General features: G+C 41.0%; 1 protein-coding gene across 1 annotated transcript; it reads left to right on the top strand.

Moving 5' to 3' along the window:
• The first annotated feature begins 539 nt into the window (after positions 1–539).
• FNDC7 (fibronectin type III domain containing 7) lies at positions 540–25,195 on the top strand. Its single transcript, XM_048496378.1, has 11 exons — positions 540–648; positions 2,744–2,762; positions 4,722–4,979; positions 8,243–8,497; positions 11,058–11,318; positions 14,280–14,537; positions 16,293–16,547; positions 17,117–17,374; positions 19,478–19,732; positions 23,006–23,260; positions 24,787–25,195. Exons 1-11 carry the CDS (start codon positions 586–588, stop codon positions 25,101–25,103), a joined length of 2,454 nt encoding a protein of 817 aa, XP_048352335.1. The 5' UTR covers positions 540–585; the 3' UTR covers positions 25,104–25,195.
• Positions 25,196–26,285: the final 1,090 nt, after the last annotated feature.

The raw sequence follows: 26,285 nt of genomic DNA on the forward strand, positions 1-26,285 counted from the left end.
AAGGGCCGCCCCACATGGAGCATGTTGCAGTAATCTAATATAGATGTAACCAGAGTGTGCACCACAGTTGCCACATCTTTTCCATCCAGCAAAGGCCACAGTTGGCTAACCAACCACTGTGATCAATGTGCAGTTTTTGGACATATAACTAAATCTATGAGACACAGAAATGTTAAATCAGACTCTTTTATGTCCCACTGGAAGAGGTGATAAAATATTGTGTGGGAAAATAGGGAGGTCAAAAAGTACAGAGCAACAAGAGCCATTTCAAGCTCAGAACTCAGATCAGGCATCAGTCAGTGAGCAATATAGGGAAGGGGAGAGGAAGAACGACTTCCATATTTAGTTGGATATCACAGGTTTTTTTTTCATTTGATGAAAATAGCCAGGTCAACTTAACTGGTCTTTATCTACATTCCAGGCTTTCTAGGCAAGATTGGAGGAGGAGCTATGGGCAAACATAAGCTCTCGGTGCCTCTAAAACATAGCTAACACTCACAAGAAGGAAGTACCAGTTGATTGCTGCTGATGGTGAGCTCATTACTTCCATCTGTGAAGGGGAAAATTAAAAGTCCAGCTTGCAGAATGATTGCTGCAAGATGTAGCCATTTCATACTTTCTGGATTCATTCTCATCAGCTGTAAAATGGTGAGTCAAAGCAGTTTTATAGCTTTGTTGAACAAATGTAGTCTACAGTGTGCTATTCCCATTTTAAAAATAATCCCATTGGTATGAAGGTGTGTTGATTTTGCTGTTGAAATTGAGATAAAAATGTGTAAGATCAGCCTTTAATCTTAAATGGCAATCTTAAATTGAGCTATACTATTGAAGTCAATGAGCTTTTAAGGGTAGTATAACTGCTTGGGATCTCACTATAAGGCTGCAGTCCTACACACAGTTACTAGGGAGTAAGTGCTATTCAGCTTAATTGGACTTACTTCTGAATAAACGTGGTTAGGAATGTTTTATCTGCTTTAATAAAGACCTATGTGCAACTCAAAACAGTGAAGTAATATTTTACAATAAATTATATTTTGCAGCTTAGTACTAATTTATTTATTTGCTATATATATGCTTTATTTATTTGCTATATATATGCTTCTCGAAGGAGCATATGTGACAAAAACACTTATTTGTTGTAATTTTAGAACACAGGCAGTTTGATTCACAAAACATTTCAGTAGATATACCGTCCTTAGTTGGAGACAAGATTGTCTCATGATCCTAGCAGCCACTAGGATTGTCTCATGATCCTAGCAGCTCTCATTACTAGGGAATACTTTATAGTTCTCACGTAAGGACATTGACAATCTGGCTCTATGATTTTAAATACATTTATTTCGAGAATAGTCACATTGATTTTAATTGATTTAATCCTCCATAATTTTTCTGCTGTGATCCTCTGTAGAGCCATTTCAAAGTATATTAAATTGGGGTAGTCAATTTTTCACTACATTTTTGGTCAATTTTTCACTACATGTTTGGTGTGGTCATTTTTGGTGTTGTCAATTTTGACTTGTTCATGGATCAGGTATAGCATCTTTTGTTCAAAAATATTAAACATTTTTGGCTATAAATTAGTCATATAGTCAAGTTACATGCTGTCATTATATATTTTCAAGAGCCGCAAGATGACTCGCAATCTAAAATTCCCAAAGAAATATACATAATCATAACATCAATAAACATCATGTCAGGAAACCCCAAAGTAGCTTGGAAACACTAACAGCCATCACTAATTCAAAAACTTTCCTCCAGAAGCTCTGTAAAGGGGGTACCAATTCCTGGGAGAGGGAGTTCCACCACTTGGTGGCAGCCAACAAAAAAAGCCCTCCCAGAAGTTCTTTCCAGTTTAACACCAGAATATGCAGGCTCCCACCAAAAGTCTTCCCCTAAGGATACTATTTGACAGGGTAATGTTTATCCAACAGTAGTTGTAGGTACAAGTGACTTACAACAAAGGGTAGTCTTGATATGCATGCTTATCTCCCTTTGCATCAGAAGATATATCTTCTAGTCTCTAGGACTCAGATGAGCATCATGATAACAGGTGTGCATCCAGATTCTAATCTACAGCAATGATATGTGGGAGGGCTGCTTGAACATGTGGATTTCTCTTACCAGACTAAAGATATTGTGTATAAGAAGCTTCTCCTGCAAATAATGGTTCCTGTGTTCATATAATGTGTTTGAGATCAGCATGCTGGTCTGTCAGCAACTGGAAACTTTCCCTTCAGTATCAATAGACAGATGCAGGAAGGAAAGGTGTAATGTGATCTTAATATCTATGCCAAAACTCATGAATAGCTTTTGTAGTGGCTGTACATACCATGTTTCCCTGAAAATAAGACAGTGTCTTATATTAATTTTTGCTCCCCAAGATGCGCTATGACTTATTTTCAGGGGATGTCTTATTTTTCCGCTCCACAGCTGCATGCTCTGCTGTTCTGTTCGACGGGCATGCTTCCAAACAAAAACTTTGCTACGTCTTACTTCTGGGGGATGCTTTATATTTAGCACTTCAGCAAAACCTCTACTACGTCTTATTTTCAGAGGATGTCTTATTTTCGGATAAACAGGGTATCTATGCTTGTTTAAACAAGATGTCGAAATGATATAATATTTTTTGTACTTTCTTTTTAAAGAATTATTGTTTGTACTAGAAATACAAAATGTTTTAATTAGGTATAGAAAAAGGATTTCTCCAAATATTTTCTCAAATATTCTCAACCTTCTTTTACAGGTTATCTCAGCAAACACAGGTAAAATGGGAAAGATCTTTTTCCTTTTGCGGTTATATTAAAAATTAACATCAGAAAAAAATGAAACTCTCATGTTTTGCTCCTCATAATTTTTGGACTTTTTCCATAAACATTGCTCTTAACTTCAAGGCAAGCCCTGTAATATCAGCATGCACATTTTCAAAAGATCCTAGTTATTTTAGGGGTTGCAGGACCCAAGGGACTTGAAATTAAATCTAATGTTTAGAGTTAGAGATGTTGACTGTTTTTGCTGATTTCTGGCTGACCTGAGATTGGAATCAAGGATGTCCTCATTCTCTTCATCACCACAATGTATCAGTTGGAGTTTCTTGGAGGGGGGGACATAACTCTAAAACAAAAGATTATAACAATCTGTCTCATTCATCCTTCAGATCAGCATTTTCTCCCTTATACAGATCGGGAACTGTGTTTGAGAATTAGGGGCTATAATCAAAAGCTTATAAATGTCTGAGATCAGAGGCGTTCCTCCCATTGGGCAAAGTGGGCAGTTGCCCAGGGCACCCCCTGGGGGGGGGGCAAAAACTGCAGGTTCGTTTGTGGGATTTTTTGTATTTTCAGTGTTTTTTTGTTTTTGGCCTGCAGAGGACGCAGTTTTTAGGCTAGCAGCACCAGAATTTCAGGGATTTTTCGGGAGACTCTCCTGATGACATCACCCATGTTTGGTGAGGTTTGGTTTAGGGAGTCCAAAGTTATGGAGTCCCAAAGGGAGTGCCCCCATTGTTTCCAATAGGAGCTAATAGGAGATGGGGGCTACACCTTTGAAGGTCCATAACTTTGAACCCCCTGAACCAAACTTCACCAAACCTGGGTGGAATCATCATTAGGGTCTCATGAAAATACTCTGAAATTTTGGTGCTGCTATCTTAATAATTGCACCCCTGACAGCAGGCAGCCCTAAATTTCCCCAGATTCTCCGTTTAAATCCACCCCCTTCCTGCCAATGCTTGTTTTCTTTCTTTCTTTTATTCTCTCAATACCTAATAAAGGTTATTATTATTATTATTAAATCCACCCCCTTCAGGATGGATAATCCACCCCAAAACAGCATCACTTTCAATGTTGTTTAAACTAGGGACCCCAGATTCTCCCTTTAAGGTGGATTTAAAAGGAGAATCTGGGCTCCCTAGTTTAAACACCATTGAAAATAATGCTGTTTGGGGGTTTATTCCAGCATCACTTGTTTAAACTAGGGAGCTCAGATTCTCCTTTTAAATCCACCTTAAAGGGAGAATCTGGGGTTCCCAGGTTAAATAACATTGAAAGTGATGCAGTTTCCCCCAATTGAGGGGGCTGGATGCAACACCATAAAATGTTTTCATAGCAGTAATAAAACATTTTGAAAGCATTTTGAAAATGTTTTCAAAAAATATTTCTGCTGTGTGGCATGGCCCATTGCTGTGTTCAGATTTGTGAGTTGGGGCATGTTCTATAATGTGATGGTGACTTTGAAACAACCGGGTGAAAAAAAATCATTGTTTGGTCACGGTGGGAGAGGGTGGTCGTCAGGTTTTGCCCAGGGCTCCAGTTTGCCTAGGTACACCACTGTCTGAGATCCATTGTCATTTATAGAAAGCAAAAAAGCTTTGGGAATGGGAAATATTTTCTTCCCAGCATGTCTAGACAAGATACACGTAATATTTTCTACCAATTTGAAGATTGTGGCTTATCCCCCAAAGATTTAAGGGTGAGGTGCTGATAACTTTTGAGTTTGAGGTAACTATTCTGTCACAAAACTCCAGGGGTTTCTTGGGGACAAGGAGCAGGAAACATCTAACAGAACACTTGTGGTATTCATATACTCACAATTGTCCATAACCAGTGACTGTTGTGTTGAAACAACTAATAGAACATTTATGATGTTCATATACTCACTTGCCTATAACCAGTAACTATTTTGTGGCAGATTAGAGTGACTGGATGTGTGTATCTGATTTACAGGTTTCTCAGTATCTGTTTATGATGTGACATCAAGAAGTATTTACCTCCGATGGCTCAAATTTCCAGGAGCCTTTTCTTACAGAGTCGTGGCAACCCCTGTGAACACAATGGGACACTCTCTTTCAGCCCATTTCAGTGATTTCTCATTTGTAGGTGCCCTAGCATCTCTGGCCCCCAACACTGTTTACACTGTAAAAGTAGATGCTGTTGACAAGAATGGAATTATGTTGGCTGAAGCACAGACCATGCAGTTAACGGGCAAGTATGGGATTGCTTTGCGAGACGATTTATTCTATCTGTTTCAGAAAGAGAGATGCTATTTTCACTGAAAATTACTAAAGATTTTCTCAAGTTTACATTCCACTGAGCATTTTGAAAAGACATAGGATAGGATGCATTCCTTCACAGAATTAAACCACTTAAAACAGCAGTCATATTACCATGGTTATGCGGAGAGGAATTTTGGGTTGACTAAAAGGCTCTTAAGACAGTGGGTCATACTGTTTGTCTGGATTCATCTCTGGTTTGGTTGTGGCTGGGTGAGGGGAAGGGAGAGGAAACAGGCAAATGCAAAACAGAAATAGGGGAAGTGGAGCAAAATCTCTTAGTTGCTACTCTGACCAGCAGACCTGGACTGCTACCTGCCTGGCAGGCCTTTTGGCACAGAGACTTCCTTGTTCTTGTCTTTGTCTAGAGCTGTTAGCTGTGTATACACATATAAATTTTATACCTCAGTTTGCCTTCTCAGACTGAGACCCACATTGGGGTCTGCATTCCACTAACAATCCTGGAAAATGTTTGTTTCTTCTTGTTGCTGGGTATTAATACACCTAGATATTTTGAAAGTTTGCAGGAGTAAGTTTATCATCTAAGGTAGCTACAAATCTTCAGCCAAACCATCTGAATTTCACTTCCTCCTTGCTATTTAAAGAAAGGAAATACACATCAAACCTCAAAGTGCAACTTATGAGGCTTCCTTCCATCTATGTCATAGGCTCTGCTATAAAAAATTGCACTTTCATCGACCTGCAGTGAGAACCAGCTTGATATAGTGGTTAAAAGCAACATACTCTAATTTGGAGAAATGGCTTTGATTCCCCACTCCTCTGCATGAAGCCTGCTGGGTGTTCTTGGGCCTGACACAGTTCGCTCAGAACTCTCCCCGCTTATGTGGAAGCAGACAATGGAAAACCACCTCCCAACATCTCCTTTCTTGAAAACCCTAAGGGGTTGCCATAAATCTGCTGTGACTTGACCACATGCACACACAGAGGCTTGCAGTAAACTTGAAGCAGCTGCCGTCTTTTTTCTTTCTTCCAAGTCTGCACAATGTGAGGAATTCAGGTGCCCCAGTCTGAGAAACCCAGTTCTAGAGAATACAGTTACCTTGTTGTAAACAAGAACATGAGGTGATGAAGCAGTTATATCCTTAGAGGGTTCCTGCAAAAATAGAATTGGGATGTAATAGCTTAGTGAAATGAAGGTCTATATATTTTATTTGAACAAATCATTCATTATTTTGGGAAAATTTGCAGTGGCGGGAGCAACTTTTCAGTGAAACAATTTTGTCTCTACACTCCTTCATTAACCAATGCTTAGAAACATTACAGATAGAGCAAAAGGGGGACATATCTGGCTTGCTGGCTGGTTATCAAAGAATGAAAGAAGTCTTGGCTTAACACAATGAGAATACTGTTCAAAAATAGCTCACAATGCTTGTGGAAGTACAGCTCCTGTGATGCTGCCAAGATCTCTGAAATCCTGTCTTATTCGTTATGAAATGTTTTGGTTGTTTCAATATGCATGCTAACATATTTTACTTTTTAAATTTTAGCAGAGTGCATTTTAAGTCACATATATCCATGTTGTGAGCACTCTGTCCCCCAAATGTGTAATATTTCCCTGAATTAAAGCAGACAGCTCTTTAGTTGGTTCACACTTACACCCTTACACCCATGCAGGTTACAGGGAGTATATGTAAAAACTACCTGCCCATAGAGAGACAGCGTGGTGTAGTGGTTAAGACCAGTGCACTCTAATCTGGAGAGTGGGTTTGATTCCCCACTCTTCCACATGAGTGGTGGACTCTTATCTGGTGAACCAGATTTATTTCTGCACTTGTACGTTCCTGCGTTACCTTGGGCTAGTTAACAACAACAGTAACAAATACCTTTAATGGCATAAAAGAAAAACATTTAAAATCAGTAACAAATGCAAAAGAAATGCATTTCGTCCACTAGTTCTGGTTCCTTCATCCAACAACATATGCTAAGAATTCAGCCACTTTTGTTGTAATTTCAGGATTCTTATCTGCTATGAGAAATTAGATTTTTCTTTCATCTGGCCAGTGCATTTCTTGTAACAATGGAAAAATTTGCTGGACTCACCCGCCATCATATCTTGGACAATATAATAGCATATGTTTTATGGTTTTGGGTACCCTTAACTGACATGGACACCTTCTGTCTTCATGTGGAATTTGCCTGTATCTCATTAGTGGATTGGAATTGTTAAAGATGTAAAATAGTGAGCCATAGGTCCCCATAAGGGTATCAGCCTTGGGTAAGTCAGAGAGAGCTAGCATGGTGTAGTGGTTAAGAGCAGGTGGATTCTAATCTGATTCCCCACTCCTCCACCTGAGTGACAGAGGCTTATCTGGTGAGTCAGATGTGTTTCCGCACTACTACATTCCTGCTGGGTGACCTTGGGCTAGTCACAGTCCTTTGGAACTCTCTCAGCCCCACCTACCTCGCAAGGTGTCTATTGTGGGGAGAGGAAGGGAAAGGAGCTTGTAAGCCACCTTGAGCCTCCTTACATGAGAGAAAGGTGGGGTATAAATCCAAACTTCTTCTTGGTTCAGAACTCTCTCAGCCCCACCTACCTCACAAAGTGTCTGTTCTGGTGAGATGAAGGGAAAAGAGTTTGTAAGCCACCTTGAGTCTCCTTACAGGAGAGAAAGGCAGGGTATAAATCCCAACTCTTCTTCTTCTGTATTGTTGTGAAACCAAGATGCTGTCCCCTAAAGGTTGATTGGAGGGAGACAGGGCCAGAGCAATGAAGAATTCAGAGATGCAGCAGGCAGTATTCAGAAATGCTCCGCATTTGCAAAGACATGAAGCTGCCTTATGCTGAGTCTGTCAAGGCCTGTATCATTTATTCTGACTGGCAGTGGCTCTCCAGGGTCTTAGGCCAAGTTCTTTCAGATCCCCTACTCCCTGAGATGTGGAGGACAAAACTCAGGACCTTCTTCATGCAAAGCAGGTGCTCTGCCACTGAGCCATAACCTCTCAACAGGACAGCAACAATTAATGGATCATTTTCAGCCAGTCAAATCTGTATGTTTTTTTTCATGCATAGCTATGCTGTTAAGGTAAAAGGTGCTAAAAGGATAAACTCACCTATCTTTCCTGAGATCGTACTTGTGAAATAATCATGCTCAGCAATGAACAAAGTTATGTCTTTAAAGGTCAGCCTCTCTGTTGATTTTGAAATGGCCTTAGTTCCCTGGTTTCTTTTTTAAGCTCCTGAGATCCCCATTATCGAACAAGCTTATTCAAAACTGAGTAACAGTATCACAGTGGAATGGACAGCAGTCGCTGGGGCATCCAGCTACTTGCTGACAGCCCAGGATGGAGACTCATTCATTGAAACATCCATCCCAGATTCACCAGGCACTGTGACAGGGTTGAAGGCTGCTACTGCGTACAAAATCTCCATTCGCTCTATAAACTCTGGCGGGAGAAGTCAACCTTCACCTACAAAGAAGACAAAGACAGGTACCTTTTCATTTAGTCCAGGGATAGGGAACCTGCGGCTCTCCAGATGTTCAGGAACTACAATTCCCATCAGCCTCTGTCAGCATGGCCAATGGGCCATGCTGGTAGGGGCTGATGGGAATTGTAGTTCCTGAACATCTGGAGAGCCGCAGGTTTTCTACCCCTGATTTAGTCTAAAACAGAGTTGTTATTAATACTACTGCAAGTACTGGCAATACATTATTGGTATTATTCCTCAATCCATCTCAGTCTGGGCTTCTAACCTAGGTTTGGAAGGAAGACTACATTGTGCAATCCTAAGGAAGGTTACTCCAGTCTAAAACCACTGAAATGAATGGGCTCAGACTGGAGTAACTCTCTTTAGGATTGCACTGTTAATCTTGATTGTCCGTTTCTTAGAGTCAAAAGGGGGGAATGTTTCCTTGTTAATTCTTGGTTTTGCTGGATGATCTTTAAAATCTAAAAAAAAACCACCATGGTCTCTGCTAATTTTTATATAGGTTGTTCCCAAGAGCAGAGCTCAGTAAATATTATTGCACATGATGACCGTTTTTCTGGAAGGGGTCAGCCAGTTCTAGTTTTGCTATATAATAATCTAGGAGCAGCCGTCACATCAGATCTGGGCGAAAACAGGTTGGGTTAAGTGGATTTGGTTCAACAGTTTAAAATGGAATTAAGAGGAGATGGAAATATTTAATGAAATATATTTCTGCCTGGTTCCTCCCTCATACGCTTCACCATGTACAGAGACACCCAGCTGGAGCAGCTCAAAATTGAATCCTTTATCACCTTCCACTGCCTCTCGCTAGCAGCTTTCCAGACCCATTAAACCACTGTTCAGGGGGTCAAAAAACAGCAACACACTGAATGCTTGTCTGCACACTGAATTCTCATTCCAGCAATCAATTTGTAGCTCAAATAAACCAATGAATCCTTGTTAGATCAGAACTGAACCACAGAGATTAAAATGCCTGTGACAGATAAGGATTACGGATTATTCCTTTACCAGTTGTTTTGCTCTAAAGAACACTCTTGAGCCTGGCGTTGCTTTCAGTACTTCAGGTGGTGGCTGGAGTTAAGAAGGAGAAAAGGCTGAGTATTTGTGGAGTGGAGACCAGCCCAAGGGGAGTGGGAGGGGGGAGAAGGATGACAAAGACACACCATGCGGGGAAGAATTGGCCACAACTTGACTGATTGCAGGTTTCTTGCATATTGGTGCAGCATAGGCTGGCGATGATCGGTGCACTTGACAGCCCAAATGCTGTCAGCCTCTTCCCCAACCCTCCTGTGGGGGTAAATGAGGGAAGAAGGCTGGTTTTGGGACTGGAAGCAGTAGAAACTGTGATTCTTAGCCATCACAATCCTGAGTTTGGCTGTTGGCTGTGGTGCTCCCTACCCCCCAAAAGCCCCTTACCCTTTTTTGATCATGCTAGGACCCTACCCTTCACAACCTGCTCTATGTTCCCCAGTCAATGCCTAAACACCAGCAGCCAGTTGGGATAGTTACACAGTTTTTAATAGTACAAACATACATACACAGTACATATACACTTTGCTGTGGGGAAGGTAAAAAAATCCCCAGGGTCTATCAGTCAGTCAGAGCCCTGGGTAAAATTATTTCCTCACCCTGTAGCCACACAGAAAATAAATGGTGTGTGTGAGAGAGAGTTGAGGAATGCCCAACACCTCTTCAGCCTCCTCCTTTTTTATCTGATCTATGGACTAAAGAGAAGTCTGCAGTCTCCAGCTATGTGCACCCCATTCATCCTGTCATTGGCTGATCTCTGCAGGTGCTTGAAAGCTGCTTGAAAGCTGACTGACAGCCAGAGCTGAGCGTAATACCCAAAGTCATCATCCCCCCCACCCACCCACCCACCCACCCACCCCCCGCACCACCACCACCACCACAATGGGAGTATAGCTCATTTACAGTGTCAAGGACTGACTGATGTAATATACTTTGTATGGGACTACCCTTGAAGTATGTTCAAAAGTTTCATTTAATACATAATATCACTGTTCATTTGACTTGAGGAAATGATAGATTTATTCTGCTGTAGCTCCACAGTTCACTTCTGGACACATGTCAAGCTGTTGGTTGTGATGTTAAAGCACTAAGCAAGTTATGCCTCTCCCTAAAAATCTTCATCATCCAATACAATCATTGAGGAAGTGGCAAATGGGAAAGGAACCGAACCTTATTTCAATGTATTTTTAAGGCCAGGGTGGGTTGCTACCTTTAATATTAAATGCTGTGCATAGTGGCTTTGTATTTAGGAGTGTATATATGAGTACAGAATGCAAGGTGAGAAGCTGCTGTGATGTTATTCACCTAGAACAGGGATAGGGAACCTGCGGCTCTCCAGATGTTCAGGAACTACAATTCCCATCAGCCCCTACCAGCATCACCAATTGGCCATGCTGACAGAGGCTGATGGGAATTGTAGTTCCTGAACATCTGGAGAGCCACAGGTTCCCTACCCCTGACCTAGAATGAAATCTTTTCCTTTACATACATGTACAAAGCCCCATTAAATTTAACCTTTTTTTTCATTCTCAGTCTTAGCTGCTCCAATCCTCATTGCAAGTTCCCCAAGTTTTGACAGCATAGTGGTGAGCTGGAGAGCTGTTTACATGGCTGTTGGATTCTTTGTGTCCATTATGAGAGCAGATGGTTTGGGCAGCATGCTGAAAGAGAACACCACCAATACATCCTTGGTATTTTCTAGACTAGATCCAGGAACTCTCTATACAATCAAGGCACATGCTTGGGATGCCAGTGGGATACCCGGGGATGACTTCACCTACAATCAAAGAACACGTAAGAGTTAAATATTTATCAATGACTTTGTATTAGCCCTTGGTGAAAACAATGAAAGGGGAGTGAAAGTAAAACCCCTGTATGTAATCATGGTTATGAAGTCATTTACATAAAGCAAAACCAGTCCAAGAAGTACAGATGGAAAAAAATAGGATTGGATCCAATTCCTTCTACTTGGTAAGGATGAATGAATCCTGCTACAAAGGGAAGACATTAGCTCCAATGGAATAAGATTCCTCCATTAAAGATTTTGTCCACTGGAGCAAGACTTCTGTGCGACAGTCAGGCATCAGCTATGGCATGTCAGGCAAACTGAGATCAAGGCAAGAAGCATGCAAAGGCATGGTCAGACAGTCAAACACAGTGGTTCTCAACCTGTGGGTCACGACCCCTTTGGGGGTCGAACGACCCTTTCACAGGGGTCACCTAAGACTCTCTGCATCAGTGTTCTCCATCTGTAAAATAGATAAATGATAGGGTTGGGGGTCACCACAACATGAGGAACTGTATTAAAGAGTCGCGGCACTAGGAAGGTTGAGAACCACTGGTCCAACACAAGGCAGACGGCAAGCAAAAGTGTAGAAAACAGTTCAGAGTCAAGCAAGTCCAGGAGTTCAAGAAGGCAGGCATGGAGTCAGGAACTGGTGCATGTGAAACACGCTCGTTGAACCCAGGCAAAGTCAAGCCTAAGATACAGTTTATATAGGCGATCCTGGCTAATGAGGCTAGGATCCTGCAAAGACTCAGTTGCAGATGCCTCCATTTTGCCGAGTCTTCTGCCATACCTAGCACAATGCAAGCACTTCTTTTTTTAGTACTTAGCTGCTGCCTTTGTCTTTGCCTTCTTTGTGCAGCTGGCTTGTTACTCAGCTTGTCTGAGGTAATTGGTGGCTCTCCCAGCTGCATGGCATCAGGCTCTGTTGCTGGCTCTGTCTCGACTGGCAGGGAAGGGCTTGGAGCTGGCTCTGTTGCCTGCAACTCTTGGTCCACAGTGCCTTCAGGCTCCAGGTCAGATTCCTTGTCTCCCACGGACTGACTCATGACAACTCCCTTCTTAGCAGAAGGGATCCACCAGACCAAACCTATGCTATTTGAATTAAAAAATGGCTACTTTGAACATTTGGGCTGGATTGTCACCAATATGCAGATGACATTCAACTCTACTTCACGCTTCCAGCTGATCCCAGGAAGGCTGTAGAAACTGTGAACAGGTGCCTGGAAGCATTTTTGGAGTGGATATGAGCTAATAAACTGAAGCTTAATCCAGACAAGATGGAAGTACCACTGGCAGGTGGAAGTACCACTGGCAGGTCTGATCCAGGATTTAAGATGTCACCCACTCAGGATAGATAAGCATTCTTCTTGAAGGAACCAGTCTGCAGTCTGGGGGTGCTCTTGGATGCAGACCTATGGCTGAATAAGCAGGTGGCTGCTGTGGCCAGGAGTGCTTTTTACCTGCTTTGACTGGTTAGCTAGCTGCAGTCTTTTTTGGACAGAAAAGATGTGGCTAGTGTGATGCATGCCCTGGCTACATCCAGATTACATTACTGTAATGTGCTCCACGTGAGACTGCCCTTGAAAAGTGTTTGGAAGCTTCAGTTGGTGCAGAATGCTGCAGCCAGGATGTTGACTGGAGTGGGTTGTAGGGATCAGCTGTGGCGTAGTGGTTAAGAGCAGGAACGAGTTTGATTCCCCACTCTGCCGCCTGAGCTGTGGAGGCTTATATTGGGAATTCACATAAGCCTGTGCACTGCAACACACCTTGAGCTAGTCACAGTTCTTCTGAGCTCTCTCAGCCCCACTTTACCTCACAGGGTGTTTGTTGTGAGGGGGGAAGGGAAAGGAGTTTGTGAGCCTCTTTGAGTCTTCTAAAGGAGAGAAAAGGGGGATATAAATCCAACCCTTCTTCCTTCCTTCTCCTTCTCCTTTTTTAAATTCCATTTTCAGACCACCTACATTGGCTGTTAGGGTGTTCTAGTCACAATGCAAAGTGCTGTTCTTGAGTTTCAAATCCTTACATGGTTGGGACCAGCATACTTGAAGGACCACCTAATGAAGCTGCCCGTCCATCATGGCCATCTTTGGAGGGCCTGTCTCAGGTGCCCCTGCTTTCTAAAATTAAGCAGGCAGCAACCCAAGAAAGGGCCTCTTTAGTAATGTCACCAAAGCTCTGGGATTTTCTCCCCAGGAAAATTCATCTGTCCCCTTCTGTTATCTTCCATCAGTGAGTGAAGCCTTTGTTTTGTTTAGCATTCCCTGAAGATTCCTCTTTCCTAACTAATATTTTACCGGTATGTTTTGTATGTATTTTAACTTTTAAAGTTTTGTATGTATTTTAACTTTTAAAGTTATTTTAATGAGGTTTGTTTGGGAGAGAGGTTTATTTTAATGATTTTATATTGTAATTTATCGTGTATATTTTAGATGGCGACCCACCTTGTAAGGGCAGAAAGGCAGGATATTATTAATAATAATATCTTTGTGGCAGGAATTAGTGCGGTGTAGCTGCTACAATATTGCATCAGTTTGTAGCAGTGATGTTTTGCAAAGCCCTAGGTTCAAGCAGACACAAAATGCACTGAATTAATTTGTGAGTTATTCTCTCTCATCCTAACCTACTTCACAGGTTTACTATGAAGATAAAATGGAAAAGAAGGGAAAGTTTATTGGAGGAAAAATGAAATGGAAATGTGGTTGATAGATAAAACAGACAGACAGTATATAGGACTAGAACTGGGTTCAAATTACCGTTCTGTCATGAGGAATGTTAGCTGACCAGACCAATGCTGCTTTCTCAGTCTAACGTCCTGCACAAGACACAGGGTTGCTGTAAGGATAACATGGAGAAGAGCATGTTTTACACTGCCTTGAGTTCCTTGGAGAAAGGGCAGAATAATTAAAATATACTAAATCTGTTCCACTAAAGGGGAATGATTTCATATTTGTTTTGATGTTTTATAGGTCCCCATGCACCAGCGGATATTCAAGTGGCTTTTGACAGTGGAGCTTTGCAAGCTGTTATTTCTTGCATGCCAGCAGAAGGAGCTTTGAGTTATGTCATGGCAGCCCACAGTGGCACTTCTGACCTAAACTGCAGCACAACTTCCAGCTCTTGTACTATACCATTTCTTGAGTGTGGATCTGAGTATTCCCTGTCTGTCATAGCAAGCAATGAGGCTGGCTCAAGCATTCCTGCAGAGGCTGTCACTTTCAAAACTGGTATGTGATTTAAAGGAATCCCTGTACAGTTCTTGGTGTGCAGACACATATGGTATTAAGAAACATGTGCTTGTTGTATTTGTCAACTGAGAATACTGTCCATATTTTGGTTTAGAAGAAAGGCAATTTGATAAGTGGGTTATGATTAGGAATGGTGCAGAATCACCATCCCTCATAACATTAGAATTTGGGATCACTTAAATTGATTGGCATAGGTTCAGGAAGAACCCCTTTCAGATTGTAATTATGGAGTTCACTAGAACAGGATGTAATAATGGCCACTAGCCAGAATACAGACAAAAGTAATTACACCAATGCGGACTCAAACTCAATGCGTACTCAAACACTAAGTGAGTATCATTTAAATAATTGCTATATAACATATAATTCTATCTTTCATTCACTGATAACAGTTCCAATTTTTTTAAAAAAAATTTAGCAGGTAAGTACAAAGTCTAGTTTGGCTAGATTAGGGTTTTATTTCAGAAATCCTTTATCAAGCCAATATATATTGTACATAGTTTTTTCTTTCCAAAATAAGTTTTTTCATATTTAAATTATACTCCTTTGGTAAGTTTGAGTACACATTGGTGTAATTACTTTTGACTGTACCTGTTGTACATCTGCCTTGATTAATATGGTGGATTCACTAGCCAGAATAGCATTTTTTAAAAGATTAGAAAATTAATGAGCAATAGCTCTCTAGCAATGACTATTAGCAATTTTAGCTAACTAAAATCCCTATGTTCAGAGGCAGTGAGGTGGATCCAGACATTGTTTAGTAACATTTGAAGCCCTCCATCATTGGAAGAGCCTCTTAATGGAAGGTTTCTTAGGCTGGAGGAAGGTTTCAGCCCTTGCTGAACAGAGGGGTTGGATCCACCACAGTATACCAGATGCCTGGAAGAAAACAAGACTGGAAGGGCTATTGATGATCTGTTTTGAAAGGGGTTTCATACAGCTCTTGCAAACTAACATACCTGAGTTTTCAGCCACATCCTACACCTGTCAGTCAGTCAGTCTTCATTACAGCCCACAAGTCATACAGAATTGAAACAATATTAATTATTTAAAAGTTGCATATCTGTATCATTCCATTGAGTATATCAGCCAATGAGCTTTACACATCAAGTCTACTTTTGGCCCAAATGAGTACTATATAACCTGCACAGGAGAACTCAGAATTGATGTATGCAAGGAAAGGTATTAGCTTCTCTTTTCACACTCCAGATTTAGTGTTAAAGAATCAAAGCGTCAGTTTATTTCTGCACTTGCAAGATGATAACTGGTGACACTGATTCAAAAGATTATATTTGCATTTTAACCATCATGTCTGTGATTGCACAAATGTATCTTTCCAGTTTAGCCTCCATTGTAGGAATTCTGTGAAATACAAAAAAATTAAAGTATGACACCCATGCAAGCCAACTTTTCACCATTAAACAACCCACCCGTTGCCCACATGACACTGCAGGTTGCTCTGAAAGCACGTGGCTTTCAATCTGAGGACATTATGCAGATGACATGACATCTGCTGTACAAACTGTGCCATGTAGTTTGATGCTACGCTCTTATTAAGTTGGCCTTCAGCACATGTGGACTTAGGACAGCACATTCAAACCCTGAAGCACTGCAAGATGGGCAGTCCCTATATTCTTGTTATAGATTTGAGCTTTCTTTTTAAAAAGTTGTTGTTTGGTGTTGCAGTATGGAATGTCTTTTAACAATTTTCTTGGTAAAAATTTGATCTTGCAGTCCCTTGTGCTCCAGAAAGGATAACAATTGAAGAAGTTCAGCCTGGCAACTTGTCAGTATCATGGTCCAATGTTGACCTCAGTGATTATTACGTGGTCTTTGTGAAAAGCGATGATGGTTTAGAGGTCCATTGCAACACCTCTCAGAGCCAGTGCCACTTTCAATCAGACTGTGGCTTTACTTATTTCATTAGTGTCTTTGCCTATAACAGGGCTGGACAGAGCCCCTTAGGTGACATATTTAACCATACCACTGGTACGTATCACCTTGTTTTTCTCATGTGCATGTAGTAAATCTGCAGGCATTGTAAATCAATTAGGCACAATCTTTTACATGTAGAGCTAGTTTCTGGTATATTGGCAGCCTATTAAGCCTTGGCTAGGATAAATGGTTTATGTATTTCCAATCATTAGATAAAAGGTGACTAACAAGGCTGGTGATAAAGAAAGCAGTGCATAGAGGATGGGAAATCAGAAAGCAGCAAAGTGTATTCCTGAGTAATCACTTGTTGAGATTTTGGAGCCAGGTCAGAGCTGGATTATTGGACAAAATGCAAAGCTGTTGGATTCCAGCCTGATGTTTCTAGGCTTTTATCTGCAATACCACTCTCTGGCCAACTTCAGTGGTAGAACTGAAATGCACTACAAAATATACAAGTAATTCCTTTGTCTAGTAAAACACCATGGTAGCACAAAGAGAAAAGTGCTAGAGTCCCTAAATACTTTGTTTAAAAGGAGCATGCAGGAACTAGTATTTATTCTGATAAACTTTGAGCATTGTTGTCAAAAATTGTTTGACAAAAATTTTCTCATTTATTTCTTTAGCACCGTGCTGCCCTAGTGACTTTAACCCAGTGTTTGTGACCAGTGACACGGTTCAAATTGTCTGGTCTCCTGTCCGTGGTGCTGAAATGTATGAAACCAAAGCTGTAGACCGGTCCAATAAGCTGCTGTGCAATGACACTGCCACCATTTGTACCCTGTCTGCCCTGCAGTGCAACACCCATTACAATATCACCGTCTATTCATTCAGTGAAATTCGAGGTAGCAATACCTCATGTGCATCTAAACAAGTGACAACAGGTACTATTCCAGTTTACACTTTTGTTAATACAAGACAGCAGCTAGGAACAAAGGAGATACTGTGCAAGATGAAAAGACTAATTTGTGAAAAATTATTACAATTTGTAATAAAAATATTACAATTTATATAGTGGCAATCCTGCCCTACACTAAATGGAGTAAGAGGAAATATTTAACAGGGTGTTCAAATTGTTGTTTCTTCCTTTTGAAAATCTTGTCCAAAACCTGATTGACATACCAGCTGCTCTTGAATAACACAAGATTTTCTTCCAAGTAGACCTATTTAGGATTGCACTCATAACCTGCTTTCCCATGATATATAGCTTACTCTATCATATCATTGCAGACTGCAGCTGGAGAAGTCAATTACTAGAATGTTCCCCTGCATTAAAAAGCAGTGGCGTAGGAGGAGGAGCAGTGGCGTAGGAGGTTAAGAGCTCGTGTATCTAATCTGGAGGAACCGGGTTTGATTCCCAGCTCTGCCACCTGAGCTGTGGAGGCTTATCTGGGGAATTCAGATTAGCCTGTGCACTCCCACACATGCCAGCTGGGTGACCTTGGGCTAGTCACAGCTTCTCGGAGCTCTCTCAGTCCCACCTACCTCACAGGGTGTTTGTTGTGAGGGGTGGAAGGGCAAGGAGACTGTAAGTCCCTTTGAGTCTCCTGCAGGAGAGAAAGGGGGGATATAAATCCAAACTCCTCCTCCTCCGCCGCCTTCTACTTCTTCTACTTCTACAAAACAAATACATCACAGCAAAAAATTTACCAGATCTTCTCCCCAACTTGGAAGCTCTGAATATGCAGGGAGGTTTTTATTTTAACATAAACCAACATTCAGACATTCTGTTCCCTCACTGAAAGCTGACCCAGCAACAGATAATCATCATTAAGTTGTATCTTTTGAGTCTTAGGCTCATTCCGCACATGCAGAATAATGCACTTTCAAACTGCTTTCAGTGCTCTTTGAAGCTGTGTGGAATGGCAAAATCCACTTGCAAGCAGTTGTGAAAGTGGTTTGAAAACGCATTATTTTGCATGTGCGGAAGGGGCCTTAGATTAACATTTCCAGGAGTTGTCTTGTTTGTAGCCTTGAAGCCTGTGGTGAGATATATCTTTAAGTACGGAACACTGTATATATTTACTTTCAAGGATACATAGTGAGGAAATATGAATTGTAACAGGCTGCCAATGTCAGTGCCAAGAATTGCTATGGGGTAGTGATTAAAGTGTCATACTAGGACAACCAGGTTCAGATCATCATTCTGCCATGAAAATGCATCACAACCTTTCAGCCTAACCTATCTCAAAATGCTTCTGTTGTGAGAAAAAGGAGGAGGAGGGATGAACTATGTAATAAGCGTCTTTGTGTGCCTTGGGGAGAAAAGTGGGATAAAAATAACAAATACGCAATCACATTCCAAAGGGGCTGCACTGATACATTGGTAAGTTCCCTGAGTGAAGGTATTTCCATCTGTGGAATAACTTCCTCACTTCCCTCTTCCCTTTGCAGTTCAAATTCCCCCCTCCCCAAATGCTGGTCCTGGGGAATAATCCACTGCACGAGGGTGGTGTTGGAGAAATCCTCTTTTGTATACAAGCCCTGGTATCAAATAGGTGGCTGCTGAACTGAAGAGTTTTCTGATCTAGTACTTCACTTTTTGGAAGCCCATATATACTAGCATAACGCTACCCGTTGCACTGCACCATTTCTCCAAAGCTAGCCATAGCCCATGTATCAACATATGTCAAAGACTACTGCACCAGGAACTCCTTTTCTTGAGGAAAAAAAAACTCAGACAGCAAAGCCGTTTTGCCTACAGATACTTTTATAACACTGCCTCCCTGGTAACCTCTCAGATGTTGCTGATGAACCTCTCAGGCTCACTGGAGCAGACTGTGATGTCTACATTTGATTAGTGTGCTTGTAAAAAAATTTCAGGTGAATTCAATCTTTCAAGAAGAAGTTTAAGCGGTGGAATACCCTGGCATGGAGCAGATCTTAAACAGAGAAAATGCCATAACAAATGCCATTTGCAGTAGTTCTAACACAACATTAAAGCCATTTAAAGCAGTTTAAATGTGTTTCATCTCAAATCTTTTCAGCTCCGTGCAGCCCAGAAGTAATAAGCGTTTCAAAGGATACACTCTCAGTAATCAGTGTGCACTGGCTTGCCAATAATGATAAAGCAGTGTACATAGTCACTGCCAAAGGAGAGGCAGGAATTTGGGACTGCACAAGCGCTGAACATTCATGCACTCTCCATAACCTCCCGTGTGGATCACTGTTCTCTATCAGCGCTGTTGCAAGCACAGAAGCAGGACACAGCTTGCCTAGTTACAGTATTCCTTTAGAGACAGGTAAGTCACAACTGACTAGAGATGCTATATATTATTTACCATGTATGCATTTCTTCCATTGTATGTTAGGTGAATGGAAGTAAAGAGGTTAGTGTGTCTGAGGCTACCTGTTCGGCCGAGATGAAGTTTGAACTGATCTCTTATATTCATCACTTAATTCCTCAAAAGTGTTGGGAAAAGCCCAATCCAAACTCACTATTATCCCAACACATCCACAAAGGAAATAGGATACTGGCTATTGTGGGTTTTCTGGGCTGTGTGGCCATGGTCTGGGAGTTTTTGCTCCTAACGTGTGCCTGCATCTATGGCTGGCATCTTCAGGGGTATGTCATGGTGAGATGTGTTTCTCTCCACAGCACAGCGTAGAGCGATTGTGTGGTGGGGAATATGTTTTGTAGTATCAACAGGAAACACTGTAGCGGTAAACCAAGTTCAAAATACACAGGAAAAAGCCTACTATGATGGCATTAAAAATAATACCAACCAATCAAGGGATGCAAATGCGTATGTGCATATTAAAGTGACAGGGTGAACACTAAACCATGCAAAAACACATTGCAACAAACAAAATATACAAACAACCCCAATGTCACAAGAAGCAGGAAAAACCTCCCGTGTAGAAATTAGTTGGAAAACATTTGAGTCTGCGTATGTCCTTCACAGAAAGGAAAAGGCAAGACGGTGACTGCAGCTGAAAGGATTCCTTATGGGACAATCAAGTCTGTATATATCTTCCACAATAAGGCAACGTGTTGATTGCAACAGAAAGGTTCCTAAAGGACAGGATTCCTAAAGGAAAAAGGTTGGATGATGGGAATTCTGGATATAGTACTCATTTCTCTGTTCAAAGCAGCTTCTTCAGGAACAGAATCCTCAAGAATAGCTGTACAAACCAGCTTCTTCCTCAACAAAATCCTCAGGATTGGTGGTTTGTGTAAGCTTGCTTACAATGGAAATGGATGTCTTCAGGTCCTTAATAGATAATGCAGTCATTTTGAAAGACATGCCAATTACCCAAAATACTATGCAGCTATGTTTACATGTGGACCATCTGGTATGCCTCCCCATATATCCCAATCTGCAGAGGCAAATCTACTAGTGGTCCCCAGCCCCCCTATGGTGCAGCTGGCCACCTGGGCCAGGACCTTCACCACCCTGGTCCCTGCCTTGTGAAACACTTTTCCTGCAGCTGTTAGGGCCCTTCGGGACCTTGAGCCGTTCTGCAGGGCCTGTAAAATGGAGTTGTTCCACCTGGCCTTGGAGGGAGGCAGCCGCTGATTGCCACCCATTTTTTCAACCCACTCTTTCTCCTAATACTGCTATCACTGGTTGCCAAGTGCTGTGCCTTGTCCTCTCCCAAGGGGGTACCAGTTTTCCCGAAGTTTTATGTAATTTATGCTGTTTTAAAATTGTGGTTTTATTTTATTTTGCTGGTTGTACACCACCCAGAGCCTTGGGGGGTGGGGGTGGGGGGTGGGCGGTCTATCAAATTAATAAGTAAGTAATTTACAATAATGGCATAAAAAAGAGAAGTGGTAGGAAACTTTGTGTTTCCCTTCTGTAAGAAACACTGAACAAAAGTAGGAGCCTCTTCATGTGGTATGTTGGTATATAAGAAATTCACATCCATAGTAACCAAAAGGTCACCATCCTCCTCAGGAATCTTACACGATCTCATAGCAGGAACAGAATAATCAGGGTGTTTAGCTAAAGGTTCCAATATAAAATTGGATCCTAACACAATAGGTGTACCAGGCAGGGGACATGCAGATTTATAAATCTTAGGCAACAATAAATAACTGGAAGCTGAGAATGTTCATTAATAAAAAAAGAACAAGATTTATTATATGCCAAAACTAAATTCTCATAAACCACCTTAATAACTAAACGAATATACTTGGTGGGGTCATTTCAAATAAGTTTATAAAAGGTCTCATCCTAAGTATCTCCTAACTTCCTGTATATTGGCTTCAGTGTTCATTCTTCCTCCCTTGTCCATAGCTTGATGACAGTTGAAGAATCTTTGCTAAGATTTTGTAATATGCAACGTTCCTCATAAGTTACTCCATGAATATATAACTTGCTTTGTAATAACTATATTCTTTGTAATGACTATACTGCATTTTTTTGGATTATTTGCAGATTGTTATACAAAAGCCTTGCAACTTCTGGAGCTGTACACCTTTTTTCCTCCATTGAAATACATTACAGCAAACAAAAGTTGCATCACATTTGCAGAATGGATTTAGAGAGACCTCCCTTGGGCCTACGATGACTGTCTCCGGAATGGAATGATGGTATCTGGGCCAAATAGACTATTCTAGGACTGGACTGATAGCCCTTAGAGTGCAATCTTGGTCCCTGGGACTGGAATCAGCAGTCTGGATCTGGAATGACAGTCACGAGAGCAGTCCCAAGGGACTGTCATTCCACTTTGGGGGCTGTCATTCCAATCCCAAAACATTTTATATAGATAAAGGGATCATCATTCTACTTCTAGTATATCTATGCAAATTTAGTGCCATGTCTTTATAGACAGCTGCACCATATCTTATATGCATTTTCCCATTGAATATAGGTCCTGAGTTCCAAAACTACCATGGAAACTGTGTTCTTTAGTTTAACTGGAAAATCATAGTGATGGGCCCTACCTTTGAAAAAGCACACAGGAGAAGCTGAAAGAACACTGTTCACAAGCTTGCCTTTGCCCAGGAGTCTTCTACATGCCCCAGCTGCTGAAGGACAAGGAATCTCTTGTGGAAAAATGGCAGCACAGCAGAGGCACTGCATTGGGGAGGAGTCTAGAAAAATTATCGTTTCTCCAGCCATCTCTGGAAGAGGGAGGTGTCAATTTTGCCCAGCCCTCAGTGCAGCTTTCCCCTCTGCCCCTGCTGCCACATAGGTTTCCTGATTCTCAGAAAAAATTCAGTGTGTGCAAATACTGAAACATTCTCAATAACTGTCGATCATTACCAACACCATCTGTTCCATTTCATGATGGTTGGTTGCTGGGGTGATCTTGTGGAGAAGGAAACTTGTCACCAACTATCAGTGTGGGATGTTGTAAGAAACAAAGAAATCACCTGTGCTGTCAAGGTAGCTATTTCAAAGTATTTTTATGTTACAGCTTGAGAAGTCAGGATTAGGGTAGGGGAAAGTAACATTTCCACCTAAGATTCCAAGAGAGGCTTTATATTATACATTTTGCAAAGCAAGAATGATAATAAATATTTAGGTTCTAAGGAAAACTAACCCTTTCTCTTCTCTTTCAAGCTCCTTGCTGCCCAGGTGATCTTACAGTAACTCAAGTTACACAGTCTATAACAAACATCAGCTGGTCTATTGGGACTGGTGCAAAGACATACATAGCAACTTTGGAATCACGCAAAGCACAGGCCAGTTGTCACACACTCCAAAACAGATGCCTCCTAGGATGTATTACATGTGGTACCAACTACACTGTATCTGTCAAGGCAATCAGTGAAACAGGCTTAATATCAGATTGTATATACAGAGGATTTTCTTCAAGTAAGTAGATGATAAATGCAGTTTAAAAATCAGATGCAGTTAGTAAATTATGTTCTGATATAATTAAACTTATTTTATTGTATTTAGTTCGTTAAAATATTTATTAACTACCTTTCTTCCTTAACAGAGCTCAAACCGGCTTACAGTATTCACAAAATATACAGATTACATAAAAACATAAAACCAAAATTTCAAATCAGTTTAGGGCTGCTTTAATAAATACAGCCTTAAATAAAACTGTCTTCAATTGCCTCCTAAATATTGAACAATTCACCTCTGCAAGCTGTTCTGCTTTTAAGAATGTTCTGTTGCTTACTTTTAAAACCCTAAATGGTCTGGGGCCATCGTATCTGTGGGATCACCTCTCCCAACACGTCCCCAGAAGTGCTGCTCTCAGCAAGTAAGAACCTATGGTGACCTCTGGTCCAAAAGAAATCCGGCTAGCCTCAACCAGGTCCAGGGCGTTTTCAGGCCTGGACCCAGGGCCTTGTGGGGCTTAATGCAATTATGCAGAGCCTTTAAGATGGAGCTGTTCTGCCAGGCTTATAGTTGAGGCAACTACAGTGAAAGTAATGATTTCCATCAACAGCCTTCTCTTCTTTATTCCCTCTAACACACCCCCAGTATTACTGTTATTGTTAATATAGAGATTTTAGGTACCATCTATCCTACTTTTTAATATTGATTTTAAAATAAGTATGATATAGTTGTATTTTATTGTAGATATTACTTTTATTAAATTTTATATGAGGGAAGCTGGCCTGAGCCTGCAAAGGGAAGGGCGACATATAAATATAATACATGAGAGTCTTAAATATACAATATGTGTATTTAGCAGAATACCACTCTGTCCATAGTAGAATCATAGAACTGGAAGAGACCTCAAGGGCCATCAAGTCCAACCCCCTGCAATGCAGGAACACACAATCAAAGCACTCTCAACATATGTTCATCTTCCGACAGGTTTAAAAACTTCAGAGGAGTTTTAACGTTTATGGTCTTACAATTTATGGTTTTATCTAGTTGTTTTAATACTGTTTCAATAGAATTGTTACCTGCCTTGAAATACTTGTAAGAAGAGTATATAAATATTGTAAAGAAGGCTGTTCTAGGACTCTAGCTTTGGACATTGGGACCTCTGTCCTGGACCACATCTCCACCCCATTGCCTGTTATTCTATTGATGCATCTAACATCTTAATTAACTGTTCATTTTTGCTTCTGAGAAATAGATAATATATCAAAACAACTTTCTTTCTAGGCTGTTGCTTAGGCATTTAGAATGGCTGTCATTAGGCTGCAAGAATTGGGCAGCTCAAAGGGGGGGGCACTTCAACAACTCCTTTTGCCCTCCCCCGCCCTCGGATTGGGCTTTAAATCAAAATTGCTGGTGTTTCTTTAAAAGAACATAATGTAAATAGGTTGACTAAAAAGTTACTTCATTTCACCCAACAAAAATCAGTTATGGATTTCAGCAGTTCTTTCTGTCTAAACAGTAACTACTATTCAATTTCTTTTTCCCTTGAGGTGCCTGCTGCCCATCTGGAGTTAAACTGTATAGACTGGACAATAATGGCGTACGAATATACTGGCGGACTTCCGAAGGATCAATAAACTATATTACAGATCTGTATGGCTCAAAAGGAAATTTCACCTGTACACCCAGTGTCACCCTGAGTTACTGTGATGTCACAGAAATACCCTGTGGAGATGTCTATACAGTTGTGGTATCACCAGTAACCGATAAAGGATCCAAACTAACATTTTGTCCTAAGAAAATATATTCAGGTAACGAAGCTGAGGTGCTTGCTTTGCCATCCCAATTGAGAAAAGGTTGTGTGTGAAACTGAATCAAGTTAAGAATATGAGACATTAGCATTCTATTCCAATATTGCTTTCCTCTAGGGACCAGCTCAAAAATGATACTTCTATGTAAAACAGCCACCACTCAATGGGTGCTCTGCATTGCAGCTCTTCAATATAAAGTGCTGCTGCATACTGAGTTTCCATTCCAGCTATTCTTGCTAATAGTTGACAATGGCAGTCAGTTTTCCACACAATACACATGATTGTTAGCTAATGCATGGATTCCATTTTCTCGATGCATTCACACCACAAACTTCCTATGAAAAGTACTATAGTACCTCTTGACCCAGTAATGGAAATAATGCTTCCACAGATGTATCAATATCAGGCCCGCAGAAAACTTTTGTGAATTAAGGAAAAGCTGTGAACATATGGGAAATCAGCTGGATCCGGTGTTGCCTTAAGTAGACCATATCCATTTTGGTTGGAGGAATTGCTGGAGACAGATAATGAGAAGGGTAACTGGGATCGATAACCTATGTATACCAGGCTAGTACTGGGTGAGAACTCTCAAATGAGCAGGTGGTTGTATAATTAAAATTGGCTTTATTAAAGAATAAAAATAATAAAACAAGAAATATTTTTAAGCCATAAACATATGCACACAAAGCATACTTGAAGGTACATCTGGGGAAAGCAGTGCTGAATAGAAGTAAAAGAAAGTATGTGTGTGGATGCAGATCTGAAACACATGGACCCAGAATACACACATACAATGAATGGCCAACGGTCTTGAAGTATTTTGAGGTAAGCTGGCAAGAAAACCTGAAACAAACAATTGATTGCTTTTCCAGGGTTCCAACAAAAGATAAAGAGAGGCTTGGTGAGTCATCAGGACCCAAGAGAATGCCTTTCCCTGCTACCTTCTCATCCATCAATCAACCTAATATTTATCTACTGTCCCCCTCTTCAGCTACATTATTTGAATCACCTTTCTTCCCAATGGGAACTCAAAATAGCTTACATCATTCTCTTCTCCGTTTTAGTCATACAGCCACCTTGTCAGAAGGTGCAGACACGGAATGAAAAAGGGCTCCCCTAAAGGAGGAAAGTTGGGAAAGAGAAAGCTTTGTGTAAATGTCTCACATGGGAGGTCTTATGCTCAGGTGAGCTGGCTGCAGCTTTGGATGAGGTAGTTCAAGCTCCACCTTCTTCCCATG

Source organism: Sphaerodactylus townsendi, linkage group LG05 (genome assembly GCF_021028975.2).
Source record: "Sphaerodactylus townsendi isolate TG3544 linkage group LG05, MPM_Stown_v2.3, whole genome shotgun sequence".
Classification (NCBI taxonomy): domain Eukaryota; kingdom Metazoa; phylum Chordata; class Lepidosauria; order Squamata; family Sphaerodactylidae; genus Sphaerodactylus; species Sphaerodactylus townsendi.